The 10,794-nt window shown below is 56.0% G+C and overlaps 3 protein-coding genes across 4 annotated transcripts in view; 2 read left to right on the top strand and 1 right to left on the bottom strand.

Moving 5' to 3' along the window:
* SAMD1 (sterile alpha motif domain containing 1) overlaps nucleotides 1-1,974 on the top strand; it is a 2,820-nt gene extending 846 nt beyond the window's left edge. The window contains exons 2-5 of the mRNA XM_024767494.1: nucleotides 334-724; nucleotides 815-911; nucleotides 1,010-1,121; nucleotides 1,231-1,974. Of these exons, the coding sequence (XP_024623262.1) occupies nucleotides 334-724; nucleotides 815-911; nucleotides 1,010-1,121; nucleotides 1,231-1,389 (759 nt within the window). The 3' untranslated portion in view covers nucleotides 1,390-1,974. The remainder of the gene's footprint in view (nucleotides 1-333; nucleotides 725-814; nucleotides 912-1,009; nucleotides 1,122-1,230) is intronic.
* An 885-nt stretch (nucleotides 1,975-2,859) lies between these two features.
* Nucleotides 2,860-6,149, top strand: CUNH19orf67 (chromosome unknown C19orf67 homolog). 2 transcript variants are annotated; one of them, XM_024767530.1, is made up of 6 exons: nucleotides 3,166-3,500; nucleotides 4,186-4,330; nucleotides 4,453-4,553; nucleotides 4,640-4,825; nucleotides 5,167-5,301; nucleotides 5,766-6,139. In XM_024767530.1, the coding sequence occupies exons 1-6, from the start codon at nucleotides 3,166-3,168 to the stop codon at nucleotides 5,938-5,940; spliced, it is 1,077 nt and encodes a 358-aa protein (XP_024623298.1). In that variant the 3' UTR covers nucleotides 5,941-6,139. The 2 variants fall into 2 exon arrangements, 1 of the variants encoding a protein (XP_024623298.1); XR_003006226.1 differs by lacking the exon at nucleotides 4,186-4,330 and having other exon boundaries at nucleotides 2,860-3,500; nucleotides 4,640-6,149.
* A 3,004-nt stretch (nucleotides 6,150-9,153) lies between these two features.
* The window catches only part of MISP3 (MISP family member 3), a 2,619-nt gene continuing 978 nt past the window's right edge, over nucleotides 9,154-10,794 (bottom strand). The window contains exons 2-3 of the mRNA XM_024767430.1: nucleotides 10,382-10,794; nucleotides 9,154-9,868 (exon numbers count right to left, since the gene is read on the bottom strand). The exon at nucleotides 10,382-10,794 is cut by the window's right edge and continues 3 nt beyond it. Of these exons, the coding sequence (XP_024623198.1) occupies nucleotides 9,678-9,868; nucleotides 10,382-10,794 (604 nt within the window). The 3' untranslated portion in view covers nucleotides 9,154-9,677. The remainder of the gene's footprint in view (nucleotides 9,869-10,381) is intronic.

The raw sequence follows: 10,794 nt of genomic DNA, 5'->3' as shown, positions 1-10,794 counted from the left end.
GCGGAGCAAGGTGAGCGCGCCGCGGAGGGGGGCGCCGCGCGGTGGGCAGGTGCGGGCGAAGTTGGTAGCGGGGCGCGAATCCCGGGAGTAACCGGGCCGCAGGCGGCCGGGGCTTTGCGCTTCTTCCCGGCGGGCTCGGCGGGGGGGGACCTTGGCAAGTGACTTGATCTTCCCCAGCCTCAGTTTCCTCTGCTGTAAAACGCGACTTAATAACAGTAGCGACTCCTTGGGGTTGTTGAGCGAGTTTAATGAGATTTGGCTACTGAGGGCTTTATTAACACAGAGCCTGGCATGGAGCGAATGTGTAAAAGTTAGTCCGTGTTGATATTAAAGGTGGTAGTGAGGCACGCCACTTGGTCCTGGATCCCAGGGATTGGGCCCAGGGCCAGAACAGCTACTAACCTTGCGTGCCTGTCTCCCTTGCACCAGAGAGGTGGAGAAGAGCGAGTGCTTGAGAAGGAAGAGGAGGATGAAGACGATGAAGGTGAAGATGATGAAGACGAAGTGTCTGAGGGCTCCGAGGTGCCCGAGGGTGACCGTCCTGCAGGTGCCCAGCACCAGCAGCTCAATGGCGAGCGGGGCCCTCAGAGCGCCAAGGAGAGGATCAAGGAGTGGACACCCTGTGGACCCCACCAGGGCCAGGATGAAGGGCGGGGGCCAGCACCAGGCAGTGGTACCCGACAGGTGTTCTCCATGGCCGCCATGAATAAGGAAGGGGGATCAGGTAAGGACCCCGCTGGGTGGGGGAGGGTGCCTGGTGGGAAGGAACCGAGCCCCAAGACAAAACCACAGGCATATGCTTTTTATTTCCCAGCCTCCGCTGCCACTGGGCCAGACTCCCCATCCCCCGTGCCTTTGCCCCCAGGAAAACCAGCCCTACCTGGGGCTGACGGGACCCCCTTTGGCTGTCCGTAAGTTGGGGTGTTCGAGACACGGGGGTGCCGCCCAGGTGGGTATCACAGAACCAGAGGAGCATCACTGCTCACTGGTTCCCTTTGTTCCAACACAGTTCTGGGCGCAAGGAGAAGCCGGCTGATCCTGTGGAGTGGACAGTGACAGATGTGGTAGAGTACTTCACCGAGGCCGGCTTCCCCGAGCAGGCAACAGCTTTCCAAGAGCAGGTGAGTTCCTGACCCTCAACTTAGCCCCAGCGTTCCAGGGCCTTAGTGGGGGGGTTCTCTCTCCCTCTCCCTCTCTCTCTCTCTCTCTCTCTCTCTCTCTCTCACCCAGGAAATCGATGGCAAGTCCTTGCTGCTCATGCAACGCACAGATGTGCTGACTGGCCTGTCCATCCGCCTCGGCCCAGCCCTGAAAATCTACGAGCACCACATCAAGGTGCTGCAACAAGGCCACTTTGAGGATGACGACCCCGATGGCTTCCTAGGCTGAGCGACAAGCCTCGCCCCTGCCCCAACCCATTCCAGTCCCCATCTTACACAAGACCCCCAGAGTCCGGGAGCTGGTCGGGGACACCCTCAGCCCTCACAACAGATTCCAGTGAGGGGGCATTCCTACTCATCCTTTCCCTGCGTCTCCCCAACACACACACCTCTGGCGCCCAGCACAGCCTGTACTCCGTGACAGAGGAGTGTCGGGTGGGACAGGGCCTGCTCATTTCACCCCAGGAGGCCAACCCTCCCCCTCACCCAGTCTAGGACATTTTTGGAAAAGTAAAATGGGGGCTTCCCATCTTCCCTAGATCCTCTTCAGTTCAGCCAGATGTTTCCTATATAAATGTTTTATTCTGTCTGTTCATTTTGGTGGGTGGCCGTTCCTCCCTCCCCCACCACCCAGGCCCCTCCCCAGTCTGTCCCGGGCCTCCAGCCCCTGGTAGCAGCTGGGAGGGGGTCCCTGGATCTTCCTTACCCCTCCCATTTCTTTCTGTCCATTGTCGCTCCAGCTGGCTGTATTGCTTTTTAATATTGCACCGAAGGTTTTTTAAATAAAATTTTAAAAAAAGAGAGAAGAAAAACATGGCACAGCGTCCATTTTATGAATGTAGTCGGGGACGTGAAGATCCACACCAGCCTCCTGGGAGTCTTGGGTTAGGACAGAATTGTTTGAGGAGGGAGACAGGTAGTGAATGGGGCTGCCCCACAGCCAGCTAACTGCTCCAGGAGGACAGGAATATTTGCTGCTTCTGCCATCTCCCCATTCCCAGAACAGCGCCTGGGCACACAGTAGGTGCTCAAATATTTGTTAAGTGACTAGCAGTTAACTCTAGGCTTTACGGGCATTCTCTGGGTCTCACCACAGCCCCATGAGGCAGGGCTCGTGAAAAATCCACTTTACAGATGTGGCAACTGGCTCATCACAGCAAAGATGTTTGCTCAGGGTCACGCAGGGTGCAGCCTGACACCTGTCTGAGTTCTTTACCCAGAGTCTTTAAGTATAATTAATATGTTTAGCTTCATAGCTCTATTATCTGACAACCTTTGCATGTCACAAAGAATCCAGCCTACAACTGTTGAGGGCAGGGGTCTGTTTTGGGCCCATGGTAGGGTCTCCAGGCCTCCTGGCCCTCTCCATAAAAGGGGCGGAAAGGACTGGGCCATCAGATGAGGTCATGGGATGGGAAAATTTTTCCAAGTGAAAATTTTTATTGTTAGTAACAACCACTACATCACAAGTGCTGCTAAGTTCTAATGCAGTTTCTCAACTCCATTAGTTTTTTTTAAAAATACACAGATTCCTGTGTCCTGGGAGTCAGAGACTCAGCGAGTGGGGCGGGGCCGTCCTCGTTTTCTATACCTGCAACCCCGGGGTTTGGACGCTCGGTAGAGACCCCTCCTCCCTAGGAAACTGCCTCAGAGAGTCAAATGCGCTGGCCCCAGGTCGCACCCCCAGGACACTGCCGCGTCAGCAGCGGCCCAGGTCGCCTCCCCCGGCGCGTACCCCACGGCCAGGTTCCGGGAGCGCGCGTGTGCGCGAGGCGCCGCGGCCGGGCCGCGCAGCGCGAGCCGGAACGGCTCGCCCCTCCTGCGTGTTGAAATTCAAATGAACTGAACTCCCTCCACGCAGCGCCGGCAGAGAGGTCGAGGCCCGGGTGAGATGGAGGGGGACGCGCTCCCAGCCAAGTCCGAGGTACCCTGGGCGGGGTCGAACCTGCGGCCAATGTGAGCAGCGGAGGCTTAAAGAGCTCTGGTCCCCGCCTCCCGCCGCACGATGGCAACCAGGCAGTGGTTCTTGGGGCCGCTCCCCGCGGGCCCTGGGGAAACGCCGCTCCCGGACGACTTGGAACCTGGGGTGCAGCCCTGCGAAGACCCCTCATGGTCGCCTCCCACTGGCCGACCTGGGGACTCACCCCAGGCGGAGCCCGAGGATATTCAGGGGCAGCTGCCCGAGGCCTCCACCTCTACGCCTTTCCCTGAGCCTCTGGCCCCAGGCCCCGGGCCCGCCCCTCCTCGCCTACCCTTGGACACCACGTTCAGCCCCATCAGCGAACAGCTCCGTTACCTGCTCAAGAAGGCAGATGATTTCCAGAGCTACTTGTTCTACAGGTGATGTTGGACGGGGTCCTAGGTTCTACCCATGGATAAGGAGACGGAGAAGGGGATAACAAAATAGGTGACAGACACTAGATTTGCAAACTCAAAAGCATTAGGAGCCAGAGGAGGTAAATGAAGCTAGCTGATCAGCGATCCAATTTCGAAGAGTTATGAGGACTGTGTAGAAATTTGGGGTTAGGGAGTGCGGGCTATTATGTGGGCCCTTGGGGTTGCCAAATCGCTAGAACTCTTCTCCCACTTGGTAACCGTTGGCTTAGGTTTTGAACCCTGGGCAGGCTAAACAAAATCTATCTGAGCAAGATTTGGCCTACTGGCTACCAGTTTGAGGCCTCAAAGGATAATATGATTCCCAGACCAAGGGAAAGGGGACTGTGATTCGCATATATCAATGTCCATGGGAATCCCCTGGGAGGTTGTTTAAACCCTAGATTTCTGGGCTTCACCCAGGAAACAGTAAGTCAAAGTCAGTCTTGGGACTCAGGTGTCTGCATTTAACAAGTGTTTCAAATGTTTTTGATCCTGGTGGTCCTGGAAGATGCTCTGAGAAAGGCCTGACACTGGGGGATTTGGTTTGTAGTTGGGGTCCAGGTCAGGGATACAGGTGGGCAGTGAGTGGAATGGGAGAAATTGGTGGGGGAGCCAGGGACCTCAGGCAAAGGCCCCCTTCTCCCTTCAGCAGGGACCGAGTGCAGAAGGAACAGCTGGCGAAGGCCATGCCCACCTTCTTGCAGATGTGTGAGCCCTACTTTCTGTACCTGGAGGCAGCTGCACGGAGTGTGCCCCCCATCTTTGGAGCCCTGCAGGAGCTGATCCGAAAGGGGGTGTGTGGAGCAGGTTTCCTAGACCCTATGCCCCTTTCTTCATCCCTCAGGCCTGGGGGATGGGGAGGACGCTCATGGCAGGCCAGCTAATCAGGCCAGCTAATGCCCCCTCTTCCATGCAGCTGTTGGAGATCTCCCAACAGCTGACTCTGCGCCTGGAACAGCTGGTCCTTATGTATGCATCATTTGGGTTTGTGAACCTGGAGGAGACTGACCCCCTAAGGTAAAAGGTTAGGAGGCTGGGATTGGGGTCAGGGGTGGAGGAGTCCAGGGCATACCCTCATTCCCCACTCTCCCATCTCCTGCCAGCATCTCCTGTTTCTTCTGCGGGAGGTTCTCCATCAGTCCTTCCCACGAGGTGTCCATCTTTAGATACTGTGCCCCTGCCGCCTACACCGCCAGCCGCTTCCCCCGATACCTCTATAAGAAGATGCGCTGGAACCTGGAAACCACCCCAGAGTCCAGCAGCCAGGGGCAAGATTCCCGTGTGGATTAGTGAGTCCCCTTATCAGAATCAAAGTCCTCCCCTCTCTATGGAGAATGCCAGTTTGGGCCACTGAACCACCACCATCAAAGCATGGAAAGCCAAGCAGGAAATCAAGGACCTTTGAAAGGTCATCCCCACCTTTAAAAAAAAATATATGCCCCCATCAAAATAAAAGCCCTCATCTTAAAAGTAGGCTGACAGTGAGAAAAAGCCTCAGTCTTGAATCATATCCCTACCTGAGAACTTGAAGGCAACTTCTGATGAGTTTCTACCTTACCTCCAAAATTAAAACCCTCCGACAGAAGTTAGGAAACTGCTCACATTTAATTGCTGCCCCTTCCCCTCCCAGCTACTTCCTGTGCTATAGAGATACATGGGAAGACACAGGCAAGAGTCCAACCAACTCATGCCCCCAGATTCAGAAGCTGTGGTCCATCGGCCGATGGGTGCCCCTAGGACCAGCTGAGGATGACCTTTCTTCGTGGTAGGAGCTAGGGCTATGGCAAGGTGGGCGTGGGGTCTGGAGGGAGGGGCAGAACCCAAACAAACACCATCTACCTCCCCCAACACTGTTTCCATTGGTAATAATGATAGCATTTTATTGTGCCCTGAAAAGCGCTTTATGCAGACTCGTGTAACAACCCACTGAGGTCTATACTACTAGCCCCACTTTACAAAGAAGGAAACAGGTGCTCAGAGAGGATAAATTACCTGCCCAAGGACACACAGCTAGCTGAGTAATTGGCCAGGTCAGGGCCAGAGTTGTTCAGCCTCCCAGAGCCATTACCCTCTATGTTTCTCATCAGCAAGAAAATCACTTTCCCCCAGGGTTTTTCCCACCCCTAGCTGAAACAAAGCCTCTCTCAGCCGCAGCCTTTCACTCAAGGGGAGGGGCTCCCGAGTAGCAGGGGGCGCTCACATCCAGGCCTGTCTCTCCCCGGCCCCCAGGATTTTGTCCCCACAGCCTTCTGGGGACTACGAGCAGCTGCTGACCATCGGCTTCGAAGAGCCGTCGCACATGCTGGCCACCGACCTGCTGGTGCAGATCCTCACGGGCCAGGCAGGCACGGCCCGGCCCCCGAGCGTCGCCGGGCCCGCGGCGTGGGCCGCGCAGGAGTCTTGAACCTGGAGAGAGGATGGGAGCTGGAGCTTGACAGTTCCAAACTCCAGGAGAGGGAGTAGTGGAGGGGCTCACTCGTTCTCCTAGTGCAGCTCCGCCTTGCCTTCCAAGGGGCCAGGCCGAGCTAGCCCGTCCGCACTGGGTCCGGCCCGGCCGCGGGGCCCTGCGGGTGGACACACCGGTTTTATGTTAAATAAAAGAAAGAAAGAGGTCACAGGCTCAGCGTCCGCTCGGATCGCCGCTCCCCTCCCCTTGGGGAGAGGGGGCCCTGCCCACTCGCGCGGCCTTCTGGGAAATGTAGTCTCTGGAAACAAAACCATAGTCCGCCGACGGGAGGACGGAAGCTCAGAGCATGCGCAGAGGCGCGCTTGAAGCAAAAAGGGAAGTAGCTGCTGCTGTCAACAACCGGAACCCAGAAAACCTCAAGTTTTGGGTAGCCGGGAAATTCAACGCCCACTGTGGGAAGGGACGCAGAGCCACGCCCACTCTTATGTTTTGACCCGGAAATTATGTCCCTGTACCGAAAAAGACTATATTTCCCAACGTGCCCCGGGAAAGGGCCAGCCATCAGTTTCCTAAGAGCCGAGGTTAGATCTTTTCTTCCAGCTTTTCGGTCTTGTCTTGTGCAGGTCGCTGTACCCCCTGGGGTGTCCGGGGCGCGGGCTGGGTGGGAGAGCCTGGAGGCAATCCAACTTAGGGTCGCTAAGCCTCACCCCAACCTTGGACCGGAGAGAAGACACGGGTTGAGAGGTGAACTCGCCTGCCGAGAGCTACGGCGACCAAGTGGCGGAGCCTGGACCTGAGCTGGGTTCTTCTGATAGCAACTGGTCACTTGCGAGGGGAGGGGTGTCCTTGCTGACCTGGTTGTCACTCAGCTGCGAGCAACCCCCCGCTTTAAACTAAGGGACACCTTTTGGTTCCCCCTAGCATTTTCAGAGTGAGAGGAGAGACTTGGAGCCCTGCTTCACGGAGCAAAACACTCGCTTACTTAATAGTCCCTGGTACATAGTATTATCATAAGTATTATGATTATCCCAGTTTACAAATGACAAAAAAGAACGTGAGAGGTGAAGTAAATCAGGACTGGACCAAAACCCTTGTTCATTCGGGGTGGGATTGGAGGCTTCTGGTGACAGTTTCTGACTGCATCAAGGATTTTTTAGTCCACAGCTGAGGTCTGAACGGGTCCAAAGGGGTTCTGAAGTTCCCTGACACGGATTTGAGGCCCCCCTCCACTGTTTAGACTAGCCCAGTCCAATAGAAATATAAAATGAGCCACAAATGCGAGTCACATATGTAATTTCAAATTTTCTAGTAGCCACATTAGAAAAATAAAGAGGTCATAAGTTTAGTGATATTTTTATTTAACTTCATATATCCAAGATATTATTCCAACATATAATCAATGTAAGAAATTATTAATGAGATATCCCTCTTTTTTCGTACTAGGTTTTAAAAATCTTTTGTGTGTTTTACACTTACAGCACATCTCAATTTGGACTAGCGACATGCAGATTTAATCTATCTCCCTTAAGACAAATCCACAAGCCACTTAAAACTAGATTTCTCGTGGGTGGTGACAACACTGAGAGAGGAAGGAAACAGGCTTAATTTCTTGGGTCCTGTCTACACCCATGATTCTCTAACTTTAGAATCATGTGGAGGGTTTGGTCACTAAGTCTGGGATGGAGCCCAAGAATGTGTTTCTTACAAGTTCCCAAGTGATGCTGACGTTGCTCGTCCAGATACCACACTTTGAGAAATGCTAGCCTACATCGACCTCATGGCTCTCAAACTTGGCTCCATGTTAGAAGCACCTGGGGAGCTTTACTGATGCCAAGGCCTCTATCAGATTCTGATTTATTTGGCATAAGGGTGCCTCAGGTAATTTTAATATGCAAGAAAGTTAGAGAACCCAGGCCTACACTTAAGCAGTTCTGTCAACTCTACATACTTAATTCTTAGCTCCCCTGCCAGGGATTAAGAACAGGTTCTTGGCGTTTCTATTTTCCACTTTGGCAGTGCTGGCTCTTTCCTGCTTTTCTCTCCGTACCTCCCAGAGTCACGGTCAACCATGTGGTCAGTGTGCTGATGATGGGGTCAGGGGTGGGTCCTTGGGCTGAGCTACTGTTGGGGTGCAGTGCTGTGTGAGCTAGACCCAGGGCATACAGAATTGGACAAATCCAGGAGTTTAAACAATGATTCTAAAAGTCTTTCCTGGGTCTCAGCGCACCTCTAAGAAGCTGATACACTAACACCACAGAATATACCGCACAGATGCAGTCTTACAGCTTATCTTGAATCCCATCCAGGGGAGCCTTGGACCCCTTGTCTTGGGACAGAGGGAAATTAAGGAGGGCTTGCCAACTGACCGCCATAAGCCCTACTGCAAACAGGTGTTGCTTGCTGTCCCCTCCTGCCCCCCACCAATTAAAGTTTTCTAAATAGTCACAAAGTTTGGTAGATTTCTCTCTTAAAGCCTGGACTTCCAGTTGCTTTGGGGTTTTTTTTGTTTGTTTGTTTGTTTTTTATTTTTTTGGCCGCACCATGGGGCTTGTGGGATCTTGGTTCCCAGACCAGGGATTGAACGCAGGCCTTGGGCAGTGAAAGCACAGAATCTTAACCACTGGACCACCAGGGAATTCCCTCCAGTTGCTTTTGGAAAGCAGAAGCTTGACACCACTGAGCTCACTCACTCATAGCACTGGTGATATGGAAGAACACCGACCTGCCTGTTGAAATGAGGCATTTGTTTTACAGCACACCCTGTCTCTCTCTTAATATCTGCCTAAGGTCTGTAGGCATGTGAGGTTTGCAATTGCTAGGCAGATTATAAATGGCCTTGCATGCCCTACTAAGGAGCTTGAACCAACACCACTCCCTTTTTTTTGTAGCCATTGTTTATGTCCCCAGGGCGGGAACAACCTCTTATCACCTCTGTCTAGCCAGCACCCTGCGCGGGGCATGTGGTTTGGCACCAATAAATGTTGACGAAATCTGGAAAGGGTGGGCATGAGTTCGTTTGTCCCAACGCCGCAGTTCGCGCCCGCGTCGCCAGGGGGCACTAGGGCCCCGGCCGGGCAGGGGGAGATAGGGGACATTCTGCATTCCGACCGGCGCCTCCGGCGACTTTCTCAAGCCTTGCTCCTCTCGCCGCGCTCCCGCCCCACCCACCCCACCGCAGACGAAGAGGACCCAGAAAAAAGCAGCCTGCACTGCCCAGAAAGAAGGGGCTTTATTGGGGAGTGGGGACAGCCGAGGAGGTGACCCCTATATAACAGTCAAGGCCGGAAGGAGAGGCTAGCTCCGTTTGCAGTTAGGTGGAGAAGGGCGGGGCAGTTTTACTGGCGGGGTTGTGATAGTGGTGTTTCCCAATTGGGACTAACAGTTTTATGGAAGATTCTGGTCAATTTCACAAAGTCAGGTTCGAGGAGGGGCTGATCGATTGCGTCTTTCCTGGCTCAGACCTGTAGCCCCTCTCTAGGTCTTCCGCCGATCCGGAGGGCACTCCTGGGCGCCCCTGCCTGGGTCCTGTGACGGGCATGTTACCTTCGTCCGGGGACCCCAGCCGGTTCGAACCTCAAGGCTTCGGCTCCTCCTGGAGAGAGGGGCCAGACCGAAGGCATGCCTCGGGGGCCCGCGCACCGCGAGTGGGGACACCCAGGCCCCGGGTGGGGCAGTTTGGGCCCCAGGACCACCGCCTTCTCGACACCCCTGGGCCACGTCCGGGACTTTGGGTCCTAGCGCAGAGTGACTTCCCAGGGGGTCCTTTCCCCAGCCCAGCGTTCTCGCACGCAGAGGGTTGGGGTGGGGGGCAGCGACAAACGCCTGAGGCAGGAGGGGAAAGGGGTTCCCACCTGCTCCAGACAGTTCTCCGAAGCCTTTCTGCGGGGAGGCCAGATCACCGCCAGCTTTCCGTCGCCCCTGCTCGCTGCGGGGGAAGGGGCGCTCAGCCGAGATTGCCCCTCCTCTCACCAGCTGGAGGCGGCCAGGACGAAGGAGAGCGGCCGCGCCCCTTAAACACACACAGGCGTTCACCCCCCTCCTCCCCATGGAGGCCTCCATCATGAGGGAGGAGGGAGGAACCCGAGGCAAGAGAGAGGCAAACAAACCCAGGGTGGGGAGGTAGGAACCCGAAAATTCAGAGGGAGGATCCAGGTGTGCCAGAACCCAGGGAGGGTTCCCTGGAACCCGACAAAGACATGTGGGATCCTCCTCCCTTCCCCCACCACGAGCCTAGGGGGGCTGGATCTGGGAGTCCGACGGGGGCCGGGGGTGTGGAGCATAGGGATGGGCAGCCCAGAAGAGGTGAGTTGAGAGGGGCCCGAGGAGTCTGGGAGCCAGGAAGGGGGACCCTGAGGATCAGAGGGCCACTGGAGTTGGGCAGTCGGTGAGAGCGGCTGGAGCCCTGGGAATTCCCAGCGTAGGGGCGCCAGTGGCTTACCAGTTAGGCTGGGCGCGGGCTCCTTGAACTCGGCGGTGCCGTAGACGCTGAGGCGCTGGCGCTGCAGTTCCCGCTCGCGCTCATTCACCTCGCGCACCTCCTGCTCCAGCAGCGATGGTGCGATGGGCGGCGGGGCGCGGGCCAGCACCGGGCACCGGCTCTGCACGACTGAACGTGGCCGGCCTCCGGACTCAGGCAGCCGCTGCGGGTCCGCGCTGCCCTCCGCCGCCAGCGAGGAGCCGCACCCGCCGGCAGCCTCGAAGAAGCGCTTGAGCTCGCCCAGCGGCTGAGGCGGCTGCCGGGCGCGCTGCTTTGGGACCTCGGGACGCGCTAGCGCCGCCTGCCGATGGGCCTCCCGCTCGATGTCTCGCTGCATCTGCGCGCCCGCCCGAGCGCGCTCCAAGGCGCGCGGG

Source organism: Neophocaena asiaeorientalis, unplaced genomic scaffold (assembly GCF_003031525.2).
Source record: "Neophocaena asiaeorientalis asiaeorientalis breed wild unplaced genomic scaffold, Neophocaena_asiaeorientalis_V1.1 scaffold87, whole genome shotgun sequence".
Taxonomy (NCBI): Eukaryota; Metazoa; Chordata; class Mammalia; order Artiodactyla; family Phocoenidae; genus Neophocaena; species Neophocaena asiaeorientalis.
Note: the sequence above shows the minus strand (reverse complement) of the source record. Positions and strands in the feature narration are given on the sequence as shown.